Source organism: Myotis daubentonii, chromosome 3 (genome assembly GCF_963259705.1).
Source record: "Myotis daubentonii chromosome 3, mMyoDau2.1, whole genome shotgun sequence".
NCBI classification, from domain to species: domain Eukaryota; kingdom Metazoa; phylum Chordata; class Mammalia; order Chiroptera; family Vespertilionidae; genus Myotis; species Myotis daubentonii.
Genome location: NC_081842.1, coordinates 43,053,147 through 43,076,502, shown reverse-complemented (window position 1 = coordinate 43,076,502; position 23,356 = coordinate 43,053,147). Strand labels below are relative to the sequence as shown.

The 23,356-nt window shown below is 51.1% G+C and overlaps 2 protein-coding genes and 1 pseudogene across 3 annotated transcripts; 1 reads left to right on the top strand and 2 right to left on the bottom strand.

Moving 5' to 3' along the window:
* Positions 1–3,083: 3,083 nt before the first annotated feature.
* ABCF3 (ATP binding cassette subfamily F member 3) lies at positions 3,084–11,107 on the bottom strand. Of its 2 annotated transcripts, XM_059687196.1 has the most exons (21): positions 10,906–11,107; positions 10,527–10,674; positions 10,323–10,402; positions 9,874–9,920; positions 9,581–9,678; positions 9,360–9,482; positions 8,934–9,200; positions 8,562–8,642; positions 8,425–8,484; positions 8,273–8,329; positions 8,137–8,159; positions 7,977–8,032; positions 7,663–7,863; positions 7,490–7,566; positions 5,320–5,364; positions 5,103–5,235; positions 4,402–4,490; positions 4,208–4,299; positions 3,894–4,026; positions 3,663–3,750; positions 3,084–3,569 (listed from the first exon to the last, which is right to left on the bottom strand). In XM_059687196.1, exons 1-21 carry the CDS (start codon positions 11,090–11,092, stop codon positions 3,411–3,413), a joined length of 2,244 nt encoding a protein of 747 aa, XP_059543179.1. In that variant the 5' UTR covers positions 11,093–11,107; the 3' UTR covers positions 3,084–3,410. The 2 variants fall into 2 exon arrangements, with proteins under 2 accessions (XP_059543179.1, XP_059543181.1); XM_059687198.1 differs by lacking the exons at positions 9,360–9,482; positions 9,581–9,678; positions 9,874–9,920; ... (1 more) ...; positions 10,527–10,674; positions 10,906–11,107 and having other exon boundaries at positions 8,903–9,033.
* Positions 11,108–12,542: 1,435 nt separating this feature from the next.
* Positions 12,543–22,049, bottom strand: AP2M1 (adaptor related protein complex 2 subunit mu 1). The gene is made up of 11 exons (XM_059687199.1): positions 21,893–22,049; positions 19,837–19,953; positions 17,856–18,121; positions 16,841–16,923; positions 16,102–16,237; positions 15,872–16,013; positions 14,833–14,952; positions 14,605–14,740; positions 14,404–14,501; positions 13,815–13,926; positions 12,543–13,149 (listed from the first exon to the last, which is right to left on the bottom strand). The coding sequence occupies exons 2-11, from the start codon at positions 19,908–19,910 to the stop codon at positions 13,015–13,017; spliced, it is 1,302 nt and encodes a 433-aa protein (XP_059543182.1). The 5' UTR covers positions 19,911–19,953; positions 21,893–22,049; the 3' UTR covers positions 12,543–13,014.
* Positions 22,050–22,570: 521 nt separating this feature from the next.
* On the top strand, positions 22,571–22,715 carry LOC132232225 (small nucleolar RNA SNORA48; annotated as a pseudogene).
* Positions 22,716–23,356: the final 641 nt, after the last annotated feature.

Here is a 23,356-nt window from a genome sequence, read left to right as displayed (position 1 = left end):
CTTTGGCCCAGAAAAAGGAGTCCTTCCTTGTTTGGGCAGGGCGGGCAGCCCCTTGCTGAGTTTGCACACCATCCTCCCTAGCCTTGTCTCCACCTGCACCTTGCTGACCCCGTGCCCTTAGGACTGGATTTTGATTATGACCTTCTGGCTGGTTTCTCGGTTTATCCCCTTTTCCTCTCCCAATATTATTCTCTACTTTTTCTCAAATAATCTCCCCCAAATACTCATTTCTCAAGCACTTTTATTGAGCACATGTCTATAGGTCAGGCACTGTAGATGCTGTGATGAGCTGCCTGGACGCCCTTTCAGGAATGGACTTGCTGCCTTAGCTGCAGAGTGCTGATGGCAAAGTCCTTAGCTGTCAGTCCCTTTGGGGGAATTGTCTCAGCTGAAGAAAACTTCCTTTCTCAACTTCACATCTTCTGGTAGCAGCCAGCATTCAAAGACTAGTCAACTCAGCAGATAAAGGCCTGCCTGAGCCATTGCCTCAACTCAGGACAACTCTGCAGAGTTACCCAGCTCCAGAATGTGGGGCTGAGGCTTTAATGCTGCCCATTTTCTCCCTCTGCTCAATCCTGGTATTGGTCCCAGCAGTACATCCCCATCAACACCCTGCATGATTTCTTCACACTGCTTCCCAGGGAACCCAACCTGTGGCAGGCACATAAGACACAAAGACGAGCAAGCCACGGTCTGGCCTTCTAGGTTAACAAGGCAAAGTGGGATCTACAACTTTAATAATGGCAAGCAGCTTATAATGTGGGAAGCACTAAGTGCGATGAAGCCCACTTGGAGGGAGGCTAGGTTGAAGGGAGTCAATGGCTCCAGGTTCAGGGACCCCTAGAGGCCCTTCAGCCAGGTTGTGAACCCAGCCTGCTAGCCCGCTGGGATTTCCCCAGGTTCCATAATCCAGTCTGCATGTTCAGGCTGGTGCAGACCCATAAGCTGATGATGCTGGAGGTGTTGTTTGGCTTGCACCTGTGGATGGGCCAGGCCCAGGCTTGTGGAGTGGCTTTTACTAGAATTTTACATTCTAAAATGACAAATTAACCTGGGGCATAGCCAGCAAGGGTAAACGGCACCTTTTCCCCTATTCCAAAATTTGCCTGGAAAACAGTGAGAACTTAGCCTGATGTCAGCAGGGCAGCTCCAACCTCAGCAGTTGGAAGGACCAGCTTCCCAATGGTTGGGTTATATGGGCTCTCCAGTGTGAAAGGGGTGGCTACTGTGATGGGCAGTCTGTGGTGATCAAGGGTGGCTTCCCACTCATGCATATCAAATTTCTCTCCGCCCTGTGCTTTCTGGAATGGAGTTGACATTGTCTATATTTTCCCTCAAGACAACTATCTTCTGCCAGCTCTCCTCTTTTAACCTCCAGAAGTTCACCCAAACCTTAATGTAGTCTTTCTCAGCAGCTACGATTCATTTTCTCAAGGCCTGATATGTAGGCCTGTACTGTCATATACAGGCTCTTCCTATTTTGTTCATGGAATCATGACATTGGAAACCAACCTGAAAGAGGTCTTCTTGAGAGCCTGCAGGGCTGAACAGTCCCAGAGACTGGAAACTTACTCTCAGGAGGCAACCTGAACTATTACAAATTTTCCTTCCTTCGAACCCAAACTTGTCCACCTCTGGAATCACTCAGAAAATCTGCTTTTCCCATGATAGTCCTTCAAATCAGACTGGCCACCGACAAAAAAATCACTTTATGAATCACATGTATAATGTGCTTGTCAGCTAATCCTCAACACAATCCTATCAAGAAACCAGGCAGAGGTTTTCAAAAAGGTTAAGTGGTTCCTTTCACAGCTAGTATTTCTTAGTCTGGTGACTCCTTCTATCACCAGTAATGGCACTGGGACTTGATCTTAGACCCAACTCCAGTGCTCTTTGTATAAAGTCACCTACCTCCAAAAGCAGCAGATTCTGTCACAGAACCCTTCAGCTGCACTCCCACCAACTTTAAGGACTTGGGAGAACTCATATCAGGATTCACAAGCTTGTGTGAGGTGAAGGGGCTGAGCCTGGCAAACAGGTAGACACAAATCACACACCAGATGGCCCCTGACTGGCCCATCTGCAGGTCTGAGGTTGGCAGAAGTGATGGGGGTTGTGAGAAGGCTCTTAGGAGCATGAGGATTCACAAAGCCACACACAGTTGGAAGAACCTCTCCTCTGGACTTCTGAAAGGGAGTGAGAGAGGCTGAGGAGGCAGGCTGATTAGTGGCTCTTCTGCTGTTTTCATTCATCCATCACTGCCTGTTCTATAGTAAATCAGCAGAGACTTCCTGTCTTTATTCTCCTTTACTCCAAAAACAGGTATTTCCCTCCACCTACCTGCACTATAATAACCTCACCAGCTGAGTTAACATTCCTTGGTTGAGCTTTGTGACTATAATTCTCCATGAAGCCAGCAAGTTGCTTCTGTTGACTGGTTTCCTCCATCATCACAGAGAGCAACACAATGTCTCTATGTCAGTGTCTTCTGTATAACAACTACATATAGCAGCTGAGCCCTTGAGAAGCAATATTTATAAATCCTATTACCTCTGTGAAATGTGGGGAGCTGGACCCCAACAATGAAACATTCCACCCCACACTTAAGACTGCTTAATTTGAAAACAAAGTGCTCTATTTGTTCCCATTTTCAACTTCTTCCCAGGCCCCTCTTACATGGTTAGAGGGAAAAATAAAACCACCCAAGCAAAACAGGGACAAAGACAATTTCTCTTCAGACCCTTCTGAAGGTCCAGACCAGAGAAGCAGGGTGAGCCTGGGCCAGAGACCACGGGAGAAAGCAGATGACAAACCATGTCTAAAGCTGCAAGATTACAGAATCAGTTCACTCTCTTAAGCAGTGAGGCCGAGCTCACGCTACAGGGACAAGCACGACAGTGATGTAATCCACTGCCCTTCATTCAACAGCCCAGCCCACTGCAAGGTCAGGCAGGTGACCTCTGAGCCCCAGCGGCTTTAGTGATGTCTCTCCTTCCAGGGTCAAGGCTGGTGATGCTATAACCTCCTCTTTGTGATTGATACAAATGTCACAGGAGAATAACAAATCAGAGAGCCCACACCCCTTAACACACTGCAGCCCTGCCAGGGAACAGCAGAGATGAGGCAAGAAGATTTAATTTACACAGCAGCCACTTGGGGCCCAGTCAGAGCTGGGGCAGTGGAGGAACTATAACCCCAGAGGGTACCCTCCTACCCCTTCCACTTAGAAGACCAGTCCTCACAGACCCTAAGATGTGGTTCTCTGGATTGTGCAGAGCATGCTCCAGTCAAAAGGAGAGATTTGGGAATAAGGCTGTCCCCAAAGTCAGGGGAGGTCCGTGGCCTACATGGTGGCCCAGGGGTCTGGGAGACCAGTCCATGTCCTGGGCACAGCCCTCAGCTTGTTGGGCCTAGAGGAAGCCCTCACGGCGGAACTGTTCCTGGAGAAGAGCACGGTACTGGTCAAATCCCCCCTCGACCCGGGTGACGCCGCCTCCTTCGCACACCCACAACTCCTGGCACACCAGCCTGATGAAGCGCTCATCGTGGGATACCAGAATCACGCCACCCTGAAAGACAGGAGACCAGAGGCACTCAGGGGGTTGGGGGGCTAAGGAGTGCTGAGGCCTGGGAAGGAGTGGGCATTATGAAGACACACTCACCCTGAAACTGTTGAGAGCACGGCCAAGAGCCTCAATTGTCTCCATATCCAGGTGGTTTGTGGGTTCATCCAGAATGTAGAAGTTGGGGCTGGAAGGCAGAACCCAGGAAGGTGGATAGTTATGGGGAGTTGGAGAAATCATGAACTCCTCTGATATAAAGACAAGAGAATCATTTTCTACTAGGCTAGAGGGGGACAGGGAGGGCAAGAATTCTAGAAAATAAGGCCTCACCAGGGCATAGTCATCTGAGCAAAGGCTACCCGGCTCTTCTGGCCCCCAGACAAGCTGGCAACAGGGCGCACAGCCAGTTCTCCAGAGATGCCATACCGGCCGAGCTGGTGACGATACTCTTCCTCAGGCCGTCCTGGAATAGGCCCCATTCAATCATGGCCCAACTCCCTCCCTTCACCCTCTCCCCAGCCCCACCTTCAAATACCTCTGTCCTTACACCTAGACTTTGTTGGGCTGCTTAGCACCTCCCCAAGGAGGCCTAACTGTAGGCAGCAGCCCTGGGACTTTCTCCTGAACCCCAAGCCCTAACACACCAGGAAACTTGCGTGACAGCAGCTCCACAGCACTGACGTTCAGGTCCAGCTGTTCCACGTGGTGCTGGCTGAAATAGCCAATCTTCAGATTCCTGCAGTCAGCAATGAAGGTGCAAGAGGGGATGAAAGGCGTGACCATAAAGAATGTAGCTACAAGTGTACGGGTAGTTGGAGAGTGAAGGTGTGGGCCCTACCGGTGAGCATGTCTGATGCCTCGAACAGGTGTTAGGTCCCCCATAAGCAGCTTCAGCATGGTAGACTTCCCAGCCCCATTCTCCCCAACCTATAAGAAGAAACATGAGACCTTTAGAGTGTACATGTAGAGGACACAAGGAAAGGAAATGAGAATTGGACTTGGGTAGTCCCAATGACTCTTTCAATAACTAAAATATTTTTCAGAAACTCAAGAGAAAAATGAAGAAGGTAAATAAATATGTAAAGAGAGCCTAATACCTGAGTACCTACTAAGTGCTGGGGCTTTAATTCTCCCAATAACCAAGGGAGGTAGACGTTATCTCCATTTTAAAGATGAGAAAACTGTTTAGTAATAAAGCTGGGAAATGGCAGAGTCAGGATCTGAAGTCTGACCCTGAAGCCTATACTCTCTCCTCTATGTTCCATGGTTTGAGAAAACTGAGAGCAGAGACGAGCAAGACAGAATACTGCTTCAAGTATTCATAAAGTACCAGATGCCAGGCTTTCTTTTCACCTCTGCAGGGCAGCCCTGTGAGGCTGGAGCATGGGGACAGTATAAGTATAGCCAAGTCCTTGGCTCAGGCCCTGACTCTTGCCCAGTGGACCTCTTTCCCCTGCAGCCCGAGGATCTGGGCCAATCCCCAGCATGTGTTGGGGTGGGAGAGTCCCAGCTCCTGGAACAGAGAAACAACAACCATACCACACAGATGCGGGATTCAAGATCAGCAGAGACGGAGAGACGGCTGAAGATAACGTGTTTAGGGTCATAGTAGAAATCCACCTCATCTAGTTGCAGAATTGGTGGTGAGAACTTCTCAAACCCATCAGGGAACCTGTGGGAGGGAGGGTGGGGGTGAACAGCACTGCAGTGGCCAGAAACAAGAGCTTCCACCCAGCCCCTCTGGCCCAGCACTCACTTCATCACTACCTCCAGCTCCTTGTCCACGGGTTTCAGCTCTGGCCTGAGGAAAGAGGGGGCACTCTAGATGTATGACTTTCATGTGTTCCATCACACAAGAAATATATGCTCAGAGAAAACTTAGAAAAGCTTCTAGTCCCACCACCCAGATAACATTCTTATTTTCGAGGACAGTTTTGTACTACATAACAAGTTTAACAACAGACCACATACATGAGGATGGTCCCATAAGGTTATAATGGAGCTGAAATTCCTATCACCTAGTCACATCAGAGCCAAGTCATAATGTCATAGCACAATGTCTGTGGTGATGCTGGTATAAATAAGCCTACTGCACACCAGCTGTATAAAATACAGCACATGTAATTATGTACAGCACATAATACTCGATAATGATAATAAATGACTATGCTACTTATATACTTTTTGCTGTAAATATCCTTTGTCTACTGCATCTCTCTCATTTTTTAATACATATTTTTATTGATTTCAGAGAGTGAGATAGAAACATCAATGATGAGAGAAAATCATTGATCAGCTGCCTCCTGCATGCCCCCTACTGGGGATCAAGCCCGAAATCCAGGCATATGCCCTGACCGGGAACTGAACTGTGACCTCCTGGTTCATGGGTTGATGCTCAACCACTGAGCCATACCAGCTGGGTTTTACTGTAACTTTTATGTTTAGTTACACAAATAGTTACCATTGTATTACAAATGCCTACAGTATTCAGTGAAATAACATGCCGTACAGACCTGTAGACTAGGAGCAATAGGCTATAACATACTGCCTAGGTGTGTAGTGGGCTATACCATCTAGGTGGGTGCACTCTATGATGTTTGCACAATGACAAAATTGCCCAACAACACATCTCAGAACGTATCCTTGACATTAAGCAGCACACGACTGTACATTCCTTTAGTTTACTAAATGCTGGAAAAAAATAGTATTATTCTTTTTGCAGCTTTTTGACCTTCTAGTTAACATATCATGATGTACATTTCAATGTCATAAAAATCCTAAGCCTTATGATTTTAGGCTCTCCAACACCAGCACTTCTAGAAATGTTGTTTCAAGATTAGCAAAACAAAAACAAAACAAAAAGATTCAACCTTCAATGTTCACCACCCTTAGTCATGAAGGAATGCAAATCAAAACCACAATGAGATAACATGCCACACCCACTAGGATAGCTAAAATTAAAGATGATAACCAGCCAGAGCGGCTCAGGTAGTTGAGTGTGTGCACTGAGAGAAAAGGTTTCCCGCTGATCCCAGGTCGGGGCACACACCTGGGCTGTGGGTTTGGGGCACATACAGAAGGCAACCCATTGATGTTTCTTTCTCTCTCACCATTCCTCTCTAAGCATGTCCTCATGTGAGTATTAAAAAAAAAAAAAAAGACAGCCCAGCAGGCGTGACTCAGTGGTTGAGCTTTAGCCTACGAAGCAGAAGGTCACAGTTCAATTCTGGTCAGGGCATATGTCCAGGTTGCGGGCTCGATCCCCAGTGTGTGGCTTGCAGGAGGCAGCTGATCAATGATTTTTCTCTCATCGGTGATGTTTCTATCTCTTTCTCCCTCTCCTTTCCTCTCTGAAACCAGGAAAAATATGTATTTTTTTTTAAAAGTTAAACATAGAATTACCATATAACCCAGCAACTCCACTCCTAGGTATGCATCCAAGAGAATAGAAAACATATGTCCACACAACTAGTACACAAATGTTCATAGCAGCATTATTCATAAGGGCCAAAAGGAGAAAACATAAATGTCCATCAACTGATGAATCAATAAGCAAAATATGGTATTATCCATACAATGGAATATTATCTGTCATAAAAAGGAATGAAGTACTATGTGCTAGTACAGAGATAACCCTCAAAAACATTATGCTAAGCAAAAGAAGCCAGACACAAGGGTCGCATTGTATGATTCCATTTATATTAAATGTTCAGCATAAACAAATATACACAAACAGAAAGCAGATTAGTGGTTACTAGGGCCTGGGGACAAGATTAACTCTTTGAGAACAGTATAAAACTTCTTTCTTTCTTGCGGGGGAGGAAATTCAAGTTGATTTCTAGAAAATGGGGGGCCTATAATGGGAGGGCAAGATGAGGCCAGAAATTAAGAGAACAGGAGTCAGGGCCATTGGACATTGTACTCACAGCTTCTCCAGCATCTTGAGTTTACTCTGTACTTGAGAGGCTCTGTTGGCATTGTAGCGGAACCGGTCAATGAAAACCTGCGGGCGGATGAGTGTAGACATTGGTCAGGCTCCCTCACTCCCTGCAAATCTAATACCCATGAGATGGGGCCCTCAGCCCTGCTGGCTCCACACCTGGATATGCTGGCGATACTGCTGCTGTGCCTCATATTCACGCTGCTGGTTGAGTAGTCGCTCCTGCTTGCTTTTGATAAAGGTCTCAAAGTCTCCCCGGTAGCCATCTAGCCGCTGGCTGTGCAGGTGGATGATGTCTGTGGCTATGGCATTCAGGAAGTTTCGGTCGTGGGAGACGACCAGAATTGTGGAGGGCCACGTCTAAGGGGTTACAGGACAGCAGGCCCAGTTTGGGAGGGCAGTCAGCTCCCAGCCCCTAGATGTCTTGGAGGCAGACTTCCCCCAAACCTACTCCGGCACCTATAGGCACTCACCTGCAGGTAATTCTCCAGCCATAGGATGGCCCTTACATCCAGCATGTTTGTGGGTTCTAAAAAAGTGAACACATTTGGGATTGAAGGGCTAGAGATGTAGGAACTTGGGTGTTGCCACCTTTCCCCACCCTGAAGTTAGGGTGTCACATTTCAAACTTACCGTCTAACAGCAGAAGATCTGGCCTATGGAGAAAAAGAATGCAAAGCTTGAGGATTTAGCTTAGAGATCCATTGCAAACCCCTAATTGCCAAGGCCCATCCTCCATAATATCCACATACAGGCCCAGAAGACTCACCTAGCAAACAGGGCCCGGGCCAGGGCCAGTCTCATCCTCCAGCCACCTGAGAACTCCCTAAAGAAAGAAAGAGCCGCATGAGAGGTGGGTGCTCACCAGCACAGGGGCAGAGCCAACAGTATTCACAGTCAAGAATGGCAAGGGCCACTCACCGGGTAGGCTGCTGCTGCATTTTAGGGGTAAAGCCAAGTCCAGCAAGAATGACTGATGCCCTAGAAGTGAAGAACCCAGTTGGAACAGGTAACAGAAGGGAAAGGTGAAATGTGAAGAAAGGGGGAATTTCAAATACCTGGCAGGTGCCTTGTCAGCCTCAATCTCCTCCAGTTTGGCATAGATTTCTGCCAGCTGTGCAGCTTCTGAGCCCTCAGCCCTGGGAAGGAAATGGAGGGCAGAGCAATCAGCCTGAGTAGGGGCAGTCCAAGAGGATGTCCTGCACCCCATGCTGTTGGAAAGCAGACCACTGGCTGCCCTGTTGCTGGGACAAGAACAGAGTATAGGAAGGACTGGCTCACAGCATTGAGGGCCTTGGACACTGTGGAAGGAACAAGGGCTTGAGAGTGCTAAGTTCTAAGCTCTCCTGCTCGCTAGGATGGGCATGTGAATTTTGGATTATGACACTATGCCAGGCACTCTGTGAAGGACAGCTGCACGGAGCCTTCACCTGCCAGCAGCAACCTGGGCACTGAGCTCCCGCTCTCGCTGCAGGAGGTCTTCTCGTACAGTGTCACTCTCCAGCACACTCTGCAGGGCAGGGGTGTCATCTCCAGCAACCTCCTGCTCTACGTGCAGCAGGGAAATATGGGCTGGGACTCGCAGGCTCCGGGTGGCCAGCATCTTCAACAGTGTTGTCTTCCCCAGCCCATTCCGGCCCACTAGCCCATAGCGGCGGCCCCATGCCAGGTTCACATCTGCACCAGCCAGCAGCACCCTGCAGGGGCAGCAGGAAGACAAAGGGTGCTCTAGACATCGGTGTACTGCAAGTTTAACAACAGAAACCTAATATTACTTTTAGCCCCATTTAATCTCTCCAAATTCTCCTTTATTTGGAAAAAGAAAAACATCACATCCCCCACTGCCACTCCCTCACCTATCGCCAAAAGACACGTCAAAGTTCTCAATTCGCACATCGTAGGATTTGTTCTTGCCAGATGATTCCAACCGACTCTCCTTTCTGCTGCCTGCCTGGCTGGCTGATGCCTCTTCCAAGACTCTTTTAAAAGAAGAAATGGATGGCTTTTGGCACTCCCAACCACCCTTTCATCCCTGTAGAGACTGTTCTGCTTTCTTAACCCTTTTTGCTAAACTCACAGAGGGTTGCTGGTCTTGAGTGTGTCCTTCTCTGAACGTTTCTCCTGCTTTGCCTTTAGTCGAGCCTCAGCCTTCTCTAGCTTCTTTGCATTCACTGTCTGAGGGTCCAAACAAAACCATTTCACCCTCGGGTGTAGGCTCAGAGAGAGCACCTCAAGTTCACCCTTTCAATTTATCCACGATGAACAGAATTAAAGATTCAGAAATCCCCCAGAAAGATATTCCAGTATTTAGAGACCGTCAACTCCTACCCCAACCATACACAGCCCCCTCCCTTTCATCCTCCTCCTCACCGAGGACTGTTCCCTCTTCAGCAGCCCTGGAAGGTTGGTGCCACAGTCTGTAGATGAGAAGAAAAGCAGTCACCTTCTCCCTGAGGGAAGGGAAACTAATATTTTGAGTAACTAATATAAGCCAGACACAAAGCTGATAAGCAACTCTAACACGAGCATGCAGTTGGTTAGTAAGTCACAAAATAGGGGGTGGGGAGTGGGTGAACCCAAGTTTGTCCAGCTCCAAAGCCCATATGCTTCATACCATTGCCAAGAGCTTGGAGAACCCTCCAACCCTACTCCCTGCATCAATGGGCTCTTTTGCCTTCAGTAAAGACATCAACTAGCTTCTACAATCTTGTCCTATGGAAAAGAGGTGCCGGGAGTTCTGAGCTCCAGGAGGCAGGCGGCCGGGGCCTCGCGGCGGAGGACAGGAGAGGGTAGCTAGGTCAACCTCCCCTCATTCTCACCGTAGTTCTCCGTGATCTTTGACAACTGGATGGGGGCGTCCAGCAGCACCTGGCTGTTTCCCTGGCTCTGCGGCTCAGCCCTGCAAGGCAGGGACCGCAAGCGCAGTTAGGGGGGGAGGACAAAGCTCCTGGGCCATCAGACCTGACTCCCTCCTGCCTCCCGACCGACCCTCCCCCCGTCCCCACACGCCCCCCGCCACGTACAGGCGCAGAGTGTTGTACATGCGCTGACACACGGCTCTGATGCCCGCGTCATCCTTGCTGTCCCCGGACACCTCTTGCAACAGTTCCCCCACAGCTTCCACCAGGTCGTCCACGGACTCGAAGTCCGCGCTGCCGCTGTGCAAGACGCCTGGGCGGGGCGGGGCGGGGCAGGTCCAGGAAGACACGGGGCAGGGTGGGCACACAAGCAGTTTAACCCCGGGACCGCGACCCGAGTCCGGGCTCCGGACCCATCCCGCCCTCGGGACAAGAGGTCACACAGAGGAGAGGCCCAGCAGCGGCCCCGGCCCTGCCCTCCCTTAGTCTTTCCCACCCGACTTCCCCTTTGGCCTCCCCAGCCGGCGGATTCGGTTGGGCTCACCGGTTACGTAGTCGAAGACCTGTCCGTCAATTTCGGGAAACTCGCTCCGCAGGATTTCAGCGCAAGTCGCCATGTTACAGTCCGGCTCCCTTCCGCGCAGTCGCGGTGAGACCCCGGCCAAGGCCCACCCCTGCCCTTCCCCCGAAAGCGCGTCCCTCCTTGCATGGCGCATGCGTAGTGGTGACATAAGCAAAGCGTGGATTGCGCCGAACCCGGTGGGCGGGGCCGAAAGAACCGTGCGCGAGCACCACTGTGTCTACGCCAGAGCTGCTCTCTGCGCTTGCGCAACGCCTTTTCGGCTGAGAAATGAGCCACACGTGCGGCCCTCGCTGCCTTCTGGGAGGTGGAGATCCGGCCGGCGGAGAACTCAATTGTCCAAGGTTCAGGGGGTGGGAACCGCCCGAGAGACCGGCGCTGGGTCGAGCACACTGGTCTTGCCAGTCTCCACGCCTGAGCGGGTCCATTTTGGAGCCAGCCGAGATGTTTGCTGACTCACGCTGGTTCCCGAGCTTTCAGAAGCCCCCTGCGCAGTTCTGTGCAGCCGCGGTTATTATGGTTCCCAACCTTTATGGGCTCGTCTCAGCCTGGAAGCTCGCCTGTTCTGCTCGTGTCTTGCAACTCATACAAGTTATGCCTATTCCACCACCCAGGGCACAGCCTCACTCTGCCAGAGGGCGAGAAAACCGGGTGAACACGGCCTGTGTAAATTCATTGATATGCTCTAATTCTACCTAAACCTAAAGCAGACTTCTCTGCGGCCTGAATCTCAGTAAGTAACTCTGAAGACTACTTCCTTTCCCGGATTCTCTCAGAAGTTAATGATGCTACTGCTTTACATTTAATGTGAACACTCTTCCAATCCTGCTCTAAAATTACATTAATTCATCCTTGTGAGGAATCAGTCAATCCTAATATTTAAAATAAATCTACAGAAGTTATTAGAGCTAATAACCACTTTATAGGAAACACTGGGAAAGAGAAATTCGGAGGAGGGAAACTATGTACTGTGCAGAAATATCTGGTTTCTTCAACATTGCAAGAGCTGAGCAGAACCTGTGGTTTATAAAATTTAAGAAGTATTCACCTACTACAATGGACCTTGTTTGGATCCAGATGCAAACTAAAAATTTTATAGGACACCTGAATTAAGTATGTACACAGATTGGACATGATATCCATGAACCGGCCGAGTTGATTGTTGAAATTGGATGATGGGACATGAGCGTTCATTTCATTTTGCTACTTCTGTTTTTTTGAAACTTTCTAATAGATTTTTTAGATTCAAAAAGGCTGAAACCAAGCAAGGAAAAACTGGTGAGGGTAAATCTGCTCTTTTATCTGCCTAAAGCTAGGAGTGAATTAAAGAAAGAATCTCTACCCTTAGGGACCTGGGGCCAGGTGGGGCTGTTGGCCCTTGAAGCTGTTTTCTTCTCAGAGAAGACAGGAGGCCTGGGGTGAACACAAATCAGGATTAGGGACTGGATGGCCTTGGAGGGGCCTAACAATTGAGACCAAGACAAGGGAAGAAGCCTTGAGAGAGGTCAAAACAGAAAATTGTACTCAGAGCAGGTAGTGTAAGACATAGGAAGAGCCGTCCCACCAGTTCCCATCCCCCCTGCATCGACACAGCCAGCTACTCCACTCTACAGAGTTTATTGGGTCTATAACTGGACAAAGTCACACGTGTACAAAATGAAGCTCACACTATCCCAAAGCAGAATAGGGATTGAGGGCTAGGGATCCATTACTAGCTGTTGGGGGAGCTCTGAGGTGAAGGGCAGCCAACCCTCCCACTTGAGAGATGTGGCCACAGGGGAGGGGAGGAGAAGCCCACCTGACTTTGGTCATAGAACTCATCGAGCCTGGCATTGGGCCAAGACAGACGGATGGAGAAGCAGGAGCCCCACAAACCACCTTGCCCAGGGAGCCCAGGGACAGCTCCACCTGTCCTACTTGCGATGTGGTTGGTCCAGACCTAGACTCAGGGGCTGGTGCAAAGGAAAGGCAGCAAAGCAGGAGGGAGGAGACACCGATGTGTGGTGGCCGGGGCACTTGGACTTGTGGAAGAGGGTGGGTGGGTGGGGAGGCGGGCTAGCTGCCACAAGGCAGCTAGCAGCGTGTCTCATAGATGCCACTTCGGCCAATGTAGCGCACCCATTTGATGACATCGTGGTCGCTGTAGTTCAGCTTCGGTTCAAACACCTTCAAGTAGCGCACCTTGAGGCCAGAGGGTGCGAATGGCACCTGGGCAAGGGACAGCTCGTTAGGAATGTGGCCTTCCAATCAGTCTCTCTCTTCTGGGAAGTTCTGTAGCCCCGCCCTACCTTTACCTCCTTACTACAGGTGATTGAATGATTAGTGTCCTGAAAGAAGTTGGGGTAGTGAGGGGGTCCTCTAAAAGGTTACTAAAGAATAAAGCATATCCAAGAGTAACCAGTAATCATTTGGGTTTGAAGTCAGGCCCTGCCTGTGATAACTTGAATCAATTCCTTTAATCTGCAGAAAGCAGCAACCAAAGACCTGACTTAGAACATCTCAATATTATGGACTTAAAAAATAAGGTGGAGAAAATTGTATGTCTAACATATAATTTGCACAAAGCAAAGTCAGCCCATTTTCCTGTCTGTAAGTAAACTTTGTGTCTTATTTGGCATTCAAGCAATCTAAAGCTTTCCAAAGAATTATCTTACAACAAGCCAAAAGAAGGTAAAGATTTTTGTTAGTGTGAATAGCAATTTTAGTTGGAAGCCTGAAGAGGGAAGAAATGGCTCTATGAATTAAAGTTACTTCCCCTCTCAAGGTCTCAGTTTGCTCATCTGCAGGTAGTAGGTGTAAAGATTGATCTGAATGACTTCCAAGATCTTTCCCAGCATACCCTGCTATGGCTCTCGGCCCCTCCTCCGACATACCTCAAAGTTCATGGAAATGGGGGGTCGGGCCCACTTCTTCTTATCATTGGTGGGCAGCAGCTCAATCTCTGCGCTGATCTGCGATTCCTTCATGCCTGCCATGCGCTTGATCCTAGGAACACAGGAGCCATGGGCAGCAAGTGCTGCTGGAAGCTTGGAGGAATTTCGAAGGGGGCGGGGAGGAAAGAACCCAGGAGCTTGTGGGAGGTGTTAGGACAAGAAAATGCAGTGAGGACCTTGATTACCACTTGCTACGGAACCTTGGGCCTGCTGTTCCTTTAGCACTGTGGGCTGCAGGTTCTGCTGAGATACACGGTCGTGCCATCCCTTACTGTTTACTTCACAGACATGGGAAAACGTTAAAGCATCCTGATAAATAAGTGTAGGCGTGCACCCAAGTGCAAACAGGTGGCACATTCACATCGGTACAGGGTGAGAGCAAGTAGAAGCTCCTGGAGAAGCAAATAGGCAATCCCCTCCCTCCCCGAATAAAACACATATACACTCAGAGGACAAACAGTAAAACTGAGTAAGAGGGTACATCGAGGCTTCTTAAGCCCTGTTGTGGCCTCATGAAGGAAAGACTCACTTCCACACGATGGCGTTCTCACTGGCCTTGTACTTGGCCTTCCCCTTCATGCAGATCACCTGCACCCCACTTGTGTTCAACGGGGTTGGGATCCTCACCTAGAAGTAACACCCCTGTCAGGAAGCGCTGTCAAACCCTGACATCAGCTGCTTTTATTCCTGAAGACAAGTGCTTCTTCCTCCCCAAGTCCCTTGTCCTCACCTCAATCTTCTGAGCCAGGAGTGAGGGCTTGAAGTTGGACTTGATGACCACCTTGACTTCAAGCTTGGTGCGCCCCACTTCCCGCACCAGTGGGATCACCCGGAAAGGAAGGATGATGTCCTTGGTGGTGCGATACCTTTAGGAGTAGAGAGCAAGGTTGGCATGGCAGAGTGTGTCCTCTTTCCTCTCCCCACTTTTTGCCCTTGCCTCCTCACATCCCAATGGCACCTCATGAGCTCAAACTCTCCATCTGGTGGGATGAAGCTGATGCTGCGTTCAGAGTCAAACTTGCTGAGTCGCACACATTGGTGGAAGGTGCAGTCATCAATGGCAATTGATTGCTTCCCGCTGCAAGAAGGGGCACAAAGTGTCATAGGTACAGGGGAGTGGCAGGAGAGATTTAGCCTGGAAGGCTACCCCACCCACAAAGGTTTTCAGAGCCTGGGTGAGGTTTCCACTATACACTATCAAAAGCTGTCAGGAAAGGAAGACCTATGTAATACTTTCAACAATAAAGGTTAAAAAAAAAAACCCCAAACCTGTCAGAATACAGCTTTCTGACTTAGGGGTCCCTGCCCCATAATTAGGGATCAGTGGGAGCTTTGCAAGCTCATCATCTCTTGAGTGCTCTGCTGCTTAGGACCTAGAGGTTTCAGGTACACTGGGCAGAGGCCATCAGTATATACTGAAAAGCCTCGGTCCTGGGGACCAAATAAAGGGACTTACTCTCTGAGTAGGATGACGGCAATTCCCTCATCTTGCTTAACACATTTCGTACCGCTCAGGAGTTTTCTCGTGTTTCGCGCGCCATCTCTTAAGGACCGCTCACGAGTGTTCTCGTTTTTCATGCCCATGGAAAAAGGAGCGAATCTAGATACTTATGTAAATTTTGTTTGGTCCCTCTTCATAGAGGAAAATGTTTTACGCAGTACCATACGTTAAAAAAGTACTAGGAACTTCAATTGTTTAATTGTTTTTGTAAATAAAAATGTTATAATTATTGAAAAACAACACCTAAAGTGCATTATGATGATTTAAATAACATGCAGTTTGCCCAAAAACGTGCGGTCCCTGGCGTATGTCTTAGAGATTTCTATGTGGTACGCAATGTGTTAAACACAGATGTCAAGAGCAACTAGCCAAGTACATCCTTGGGAAGAGGGGGTCTGCAATTCTACAGAAATGTCCAGAAAGAATTTGTGATTCACCAGGCCCCCCCAACCCTCCAAGGTCCACCCACTCCCACCAGCTTCCCTGCCTCAGGCACCTCTTGCTTGTTTCATCTGCTGTGCCTTTGCCCTGCTTCTCAATTACAATCTTGTCATTCATCCCAAACTTGCACTCAGGCATGCCACTCAGGTAGCTCTTCATCACCACCCGCCCCGACACATGGGCGCTCAGCACCTGCCCTGGTGATGGACAGACAAATGGAAAAGCTGATCAGGACCAGGACCTTGCCCCAGTTCCCCTCCAGCTTTGCCATGAGAGGGCTCTCACCCTGCGGGGACATGAGGAGGTTCACACTCTCCAGCACATCCAGGAACAGCTCGTTCCGGCGATACTTGATGCCCTCCCGCCGCCAACCAATCTGCCCAGTCACCTGGCTGGTGATCTGGGATTGTTCTTCTTTTGTCTACATGGAAATAGAGACAAACAGCAATGGCCTCACTCCTCTCCACTTTTAATCATCCTGTCTGTATCCCCACTCCATCCTCATCCCTCTTTCCTTCTAAGCCCCGCCCTGAAACCCATCTTCCCCCAGAGGCCCAGTGGGGCAGGCCTTAGAGAAAGGGAGCAAAGCTGCCAGGGTAGAAGTTGAGGGAATACCTTACCTGATGCTGGAGGCCACAGGACCAATGTAGAGCCCACAGGAAGCCGTAGGGTAGCACAGATGGGAAGAGACAGGCAGAAAAGGCTATGAGGCCTGGATCCTAGAGGAGGGTCCAAACTCTCTCCTCCTGAGGAACCAAGGCCTCCAAAGCAACCCCCATTCTCCCTTCCCCCAGTGTAGAAGGAAACTGCTTGATCTGTATTCCTAGTAACAGAGATGCTGAGTCAGTTGCACCTCGGTTGGGAGAGGGCCACATGGGAAAATAAGCCTGCAGTCATAGCAGAAAGATCAGACCAGCACTTCCTGCCAAAGGCAGCTTCATGAGTCAGCTAGGACAAGGCTCAGGGCCCAGCTGGGATAAAGGGGTTGGGCTTCACCCGGACTGTAGCTGTATAATTCGAATACCTGGCTCTTGATGCCCTGCTGGGTAATGAAGGTTTTCAGCGCGCCTGTCTCTGAGTTCTGTGGATAGCCAAAGTCCAGGATCTCTGCAAAAGGAAGGGAACCATCAGATCCTGGAGAAAGCTGAAGGCTCCTTCATTCCTGTCCCTTCCTTGGCCTAGACATGTCTAGCCACACAGCTCCAGAAGGGTGTGGGATCACCTGCAGTAAAGTCTTCTAGCTTTGTAGTATTTACTCTGGGATTTGTTCTTCATAAGAAAATGTCATATTTTGCCCTGGCTGGTGTGGCTCAGCTGGTAGAGCACCATCCTGTGCACCAAAAGGTCCCTGGTTCAATTCCTGGTCAGGGCACATGCCCAGGTTCTGGGTTCAGTCCCTGGGGTTGGGGTGCATATGGGAGGCTACCGAACAATGTTTCTTTCTCACATTTATGTCTCTCTCTTTCTCCTCCCTTCCTCTCTCTAAAATGTCAGATTTTATCAAATGGAGAAAATCAGTAGAAGAGTCACGTGGTCAGTGGGTGAGAGGTCAAGAAGCACTGAGCCTTAGAAAACGGAGAGATGTTGGGAAGGTGGAATGACTCTGTTCACTTAAATCATACCCTACAGAGGAGCCAAGGTAACAATGCAATGCACTTGAGGGGCCTATAATACCTCACCCTCCTCCAGGCTCTGAGGCAGGTGTTGAGATGGAAAGCTGGAGGGACAGTCATGAACTAAGGTCCAAACCACAAAGGTAAGAGGGCGAAAAGTGCTTACTGTAGGAGTCCCAGCCACCAAATCCCAGTCAGGTTCCCAGCCCCATGAAAGACCTCCTCTACTCACCAGTGCCTATTTCTGTGTCCTACTTCAGAGCAGACTTTAGGTCTGGATTTGGATTAGCCTTCCCAGGGCTCAAAAGACCACATAGTCAGGACAGAAAGTTCAGAAGGCACTGGAGCTTCAGACCTGCTCCCACCTCCAGGCCAGGCCCCATCAGGTTCATCCCCTCCCTAGGCCCACCACTCCGCCAGTCTCACCATCCAGCAGCTCATATATGAGCACAAAATTGTTCTTGATGTTCTCCTCGCTGATCTTGCCAAAGTAGGCAGCCATTACGTCACACATCTTATAGAGGAATTCGAAGACCATGGCAGCGTTGACATTCTGCTTGGTGACAGCTGCCAGCCAGATGTTGGACCGCTTAACATGGAAGAAACTAGTGCGAGCGATGTTGGTGACGGGGCTGCGCACCTGTTGCCGGGCGTGGATAACATTGACCCGAAAAGCGTCCACGGCATTCCTCCTGAGGAAAAGGGCAGACGGGCTGCTCAGTACTCAGGCAAACCTCACTCTACAGGGATCAATCACAGCTACTAACAGATCCCCACTTCACTGCTGAAGTCTGACACATACTCTAAAGTGCCATGATAGGAAGACAGATGTAAACTGAATAAAGTGAGGTCGGTCCATCAAGTTTAGGGATGCCCCCAATTTCCCAGCTACCACTTCTCTAGCTTCTCAGTGAGCTCCAGGCCCACATGAGAGAGACCCAGTCTTCGCACTAGTAATCCCGCCAATGGGGAAGGCTGGCTCCCCCACAAGTTAGACAAAGCCTGCATGACTTCAGAGGAGGCTCTAATCTACTGAGGGAGAAGCACCAAGGAGCTGTGGAGCTGGGCCACCCATTTCTGCCTGGGATCCAATTCCAGGGCAAGCTCAGGGAATGAAAAAGGATGAAGAAAACAATGATGGGGGGACAGGACACCCCACCCACCGGTGCCTGGGCGGCAGCTTAACAGGCTGCTTACCTATTGCTACAGCAGCCAATGAGATGGGATGAGAGAAATGACGCCAGCAAGAAGAGGAGAGTGACAGCAACGAGAGAGAGGGTTAGACACACAACACACTGGGGTAGGCAGCACACACCATGAGGTAAAAACAGACAACAGGCAAGGGGTGGAGAGCACGGCAAGGCATGCATGATGGTGTGTGCCCTGGCCTTGGCTTAACCAGGTCCATGCAGGGCTGGAGCAGGGTGCGGATGGGTGTAGCCAGCCAGGCTCAGGCAAACCAGGTGTTGCCACATCTCTAGCTCATGCCCCACCACCAGCCAGTGGACAAATAGCCACAAAGGCCAGTCCATCAGCCTAGGAGCCAAAAGCCAACGAGCTGGGGCACTGCAGCAAGCCCATTCTTTGACTGTCTATCCCCAAGATCTTTGAGGAAGAAAAACAGGGCCTAAGAAAAACGAACCGAGGAGCCTAGCCTCATTAGACTGCTGAGGCTAGGCCATGTCCTCAGGAAAGAACAGTAGCATGCAGGACGGGGCAGAATGAAAAGGAAGGCTGTGCCCACTTGTAAGGTCTGTGGGACCCAGAACAAGACGCTATTCTGGGTCTCCTCTGATAGGTCAGGGAGTGCCTTCCCTTCCGTGACCCAGGGAGGGCCTCAGTGCTCACAATCTCTCCTCTAGGAATGGCCCAGAGGAACTGAAAACAGCTGAGTCAGCAGCCTGCCTCTTTCTGAGAAAGGGAGTGGAAGAGGATTTGGCAGCCTGGAAAGGCTTTCAAAAGAATCCAGTGAAGGTTCTCGTCAGGAGAAGGGCTTTTAAAGGCAAGACTTAGATGGATTAGTACCTCCAGCCTGGCCACTAACTCCACCCAGGAGACGTCTCCCTCCTCCTCAAAGGAGGAATCAACCTGCCCAGGCAAAAGCACTCATCCCAGCAACCAGGTCTGTCACTAAGGGAAACAGGAGGCAGGAAAGGCAGCAGTTCCTAGGACGGTGAGGGCCCCGCCATTCCACAGGTCCCACCTGGGGGCCAGCACTGGTTGCCAGGCCAATACTACCAGACCTCATGGGAGCCAGGCCGTACATGCTGAGCTTCCATGATGCAGAAGGGGTGGGGGTTGGGGTGGGGGTGGTCCAAGTCAAGTGACTGAGAGGAACAGACCTAATCCTGCATGCTGGGGAGGAGGGATGGAGGTGGGGCACAGCTGGCTCAGCCAGGGGACTCACCCGATGTCATCTCGGTAGACCCGGGAGATGAGCACCTCCCCCTTGTGATTATAGATGAATAAGCCTCCAATCATGGCGGCAGCTCAGTCTCCACAGCCCATCGCTCTGAGAACAGACCTAGGACAGGCAGAGGCAGGGTAAGGAAGGCCTCAGAACCCCTGCCCACATCCACTGTGGGGCTGTGCAGGTCACAATCTGGGTGTGTTTTTCCTGACTCAACCCTCCAGCAAGTGACCCTGCAGCCCTTGCAGGCATGCTCCTCCCCTTAGCCAGGCTCCAGTTCCTGTTTATCCCACACTGGACGGGAGAAAGAAATGGTGAGGGACTTGGGCCCAGGATACTAAGGCCATTTTGATCCTCCCTTTTCTGGAGCTGAGCCCAGAGGGTAGCCCCGCCCCCTCTTCACAGAACTGAGCTCAGCAAGGATCCTTTTCCGCCTCTCAGGCTCTCACAGGGAGTCCACGGGAAGGCCTGCCCGTGGCTGCAGGAATGGTGGCAGCAATGACTCCCGTGGGGCAGGCCTGGGGCTCAGGGACAGCCCCAGGGGCACCAAGTCTCAGTCGCCACTACCCTCCGAGAAGGGGCAGGGCCTGAATCTAGGCATTCCCTGGAAGGGTGTGCAGGGTGGGCGGAGGAGGAAAGAAGGGAGGCCTTAGGCCCTGACTGACTAGTAGACCCCAGTGTGGATCCAACCTCCCCCAGGCAGTCAGATAAGCAGGCGAAAGGGCAGAGGAGAAAGGTCCCAGCCCTGCAGACGATACTTTCACGACCCAAGCTGCTTAGTAGTTATTCTTGGCGACCTCCCCTCCTTTCAAAAAGGGAGGCTCCCTCTCAGCTCCCAAGTACAATAAAAATAAGGCGGGGGTGGGGGGGTGGGGGGGTGGGGAGTGGGGGGAATGCAGGTCCGCACAGTTAAAGAGATCCTTCCAGCGGGAATTCTGCGATTCCAGACCCACTTCCGGCCTGGGTGCCTACATGTGAGGGGCAGGATGCCCAGACTATCCAATTATTCGGGTCAAACTATCGCAGGCTGTTGGCGAGGGCAAAAAGGGTTCGTTTAGTTCTAGATGTCCCGGCTGAGCCCTGGTGTTCATTGCACAGGGGGTAGTGCGGCAGGCTTTTCTAAACTGTAAGATAAAGCCCATTCCTATGGCCACCGAGGTCTCCCAGACTCGGCGAGAGGTCTCCGGAGGTGGCGGACACGACCCAGGCCTCGGTCCCTGCGAGTCCAGGAGGGGAAAGGCAAGATGGAGGTGGAGCCCGGGCAAGGAACCAAGTTCCCAGGCATCAAGGCTCCGGGGGGAGCTCTGGCCCCGGGCAGGCGCGGAATGAATGTTGCTTAAGCGGGGACCCGGGGACCCGGCGGCGGCGGGCAGAACGCTCAGGTGCCCACGGCAGCTGCGGGTGGGGCCCAGGGAGCGGGTTCGGACGGCAAAGGTCGGGGCTTTGAGGAAGGACGGCAGGGGGAGCCCGGCAGTGGCGACTAGGGGCGCTGGGAGACGGGCCCGCGGCGAGGTCCAGGGGTAGAGGCATGAGGGGACGGAGGGTGGGCTTTTGCCCTGGAAGGACGACACCGCGGAAGAAGATGGTTGCGCGGAGTGCGGGGCTGTCACCGGCCTGAGGAATGAGAGCCCCGGGCTGTCACTCCACGGGGAGGGGGGGGCTTGTCACAGTCCCAGGAGGCGACCCGGGGGGTGTCACTGTCCGGGGAGGTGGGGAGACAGTCCTGGCGCCGAGGGGCGGCGTCGAGGGGTAGGGGCGCTGTCGCCGCCCCAGGGAGGGGTCGCCGCGCGGGGTCCCTGCCCTGGGAGGGTTCTAGTGGATCTCCCTCCCCAGGAAGGCGCAGGGCGGGTCAGGTGGAGGGCGCGCTCCCCGCCCGTCCTGCGACCGCGCCCCGGGCGTCTCCGCCCGCCGTCAGCTCCTCCGGGATCTGAGAGGCTGAGGCCGCTCCCGGGTGTGGGCAGCTTTCCGCCGACGCTGTGCAGGGAAGGGAAGGGCAAAGCTGCCGTTGGGCAGGCGTCCTCCCTCATCCCGTGAGGCCAGGCCCCGAGCTCACCTGGTGTCCGCGGCCCCTGCTCCGCCCGCCCGGCCGCTCTCCGGATCCCAAGATGTCCGCCCGCCCCCTGCTCGCCAGCCCGCTGCCTCGGCTTTCACTGCAGTGCTGCGGCCCCGCCCCGGCCTCGGCTGCGCCTGCGCCTGCGCGCCGGGCTCCCGCACGGACTACAAATCCCGTCAGGTCCTCGGGTTTTCTCGCTTACAATTTTAAGCTCTCAAGATTTAGCAAAACTACAACTACCGACTGCCTTCGGGAACCTTCGAAAGGGAGAGTAGGAGTTCCTTGGGGGAGGGCTAGGAGTGGCCTAATCCAGCCTTAGCCGAAAGGCACTTCCCAGCCTATCCGATTCCGCTCGCTTCCTTTCCCCCACTGAGCATTCTGGGAATTGTAGTCTCTGAGGTCCCTCCCGTTCCCATGTCAGTGTTTCGGAGAGCCTCAGAGGATTACTACCATTAGAAGTCCATCTGTTAAGTCTTGGATCGTTGTAGGCCTTTAGTGTCTCCAAGTCCGAGGACCGGCTGTCCTCACTTTCCATACAACACACGACTTGGCAGTAGAAGTGTTTGTGCTGAATTTACTGCTTTCTCACACCACCTCTGACTCTCCCAAATTTTAATTTTTCATCGTATATATTTGCCAGACGTGAGCCTTTCTCCAGGGATCAAGAAAGACCCAAGGACCCCCTGGCAATGGGCAAGGAGACACCTGATTGGTGGTGTTGCTCTTATATCAGTCAGGGGCAAAGCAGATGTACAGTCCTTAGTTCATCCTAGCTTGATGACTGTGTTGGTGGCCAGAGCTGTTTCATGCCTGAGGCACATAAAAAAAAAAAGAAAGAAAGACCCAACGAAGGGAACAGGGAGTGAAGAGGAAAATACTCGGAAGAAACTAGATAAATCTTTTCAAGACTATGTCCGTGTTCTACTTCATCTATACCTATGTTACTGTCAGTTCCTCAAGGCCAGAACCTGTGTGCCTTCTAGTGAGAGGCAGATATGTTGTTTAGAAAACCATTGGTGAATTTAATTTAATTGGACATGGGATCTGAAATTCCCTCTCTGAACAGAGTTAATCTTCACATCCAAGCCAAGAAGACAGAGCCAACCCTCAAACATGAAAGGCATGCCTGGCTCTTGCAGGACCTGAAGGAAATATGTTAGCTCTTCTCTTTCTATACAGAGAAATACCCTGATGCCTTTGCTAGTCAGGGCTGAGTCCGTCATGGGAGGAAGGAAGGATAAGAAAGGGCAAACCTGGTTGCAAGCCTTACTGTCCCTAGCATCCTCTTTCAGAAGCCAAGATGTGGCAGGATGAAGATTGGCCTCCTTCATTAAAACCGTGGTCATAACCTGAAGCCATCAAGTGACCAAATACAGGCATTTCTGATCCTTGAATCAGCACACAAGGCTTCACTCCTAACCTTTCCCAAAAATTTATCTTCAATTAATACCCTAAATCCTTACC

Bases quoted from the DNA above. Each gene is read 5' to 3' on its own strand.
- ABCF3 (XM_059687196.1), bottom strand. From the start codon at position 11,092: ATGTCACCACTACGCATGCGCCATGCAAGGAGGGACGCGCTTTCGGGG. The intron at 9,921-10,322 runs GTGAGAATGAGG...TCTCATCTACAG, and splicing joins AAAGATCACGGAGAACTACG to ACTGTGGCACCAACCTTCCA. The intron at 4,300-4,401 runs GTAGGGCCCACA...TGCTGACTGCAG, and splicing joins GGCATCAGACATGCTCACCG to GAATCTGAAGATTGGCTATT.
- AP2M1 (XM_059687199.1), bottom strand. From the start codon at position 19,910: ATGATTGGAGGCTTATTCATCTATAATCACAAGGGGGAGGTGCTCATC. The intron at 14,953-15,871 runs GTGCCTGAGGCA...CCCTTCTTGCAG, and splicing joins GCAGATGAAACAAGCAAGAG to CGGGAAGCAATCAATTGCCA. The intron at 14,741-14,832 runs GTGCCATTGGGA...CTACTCCTAAAG, and splicing joins GGAGAGTTTGAGCTCATGAG to GTATCGCACCACCAAGGACA.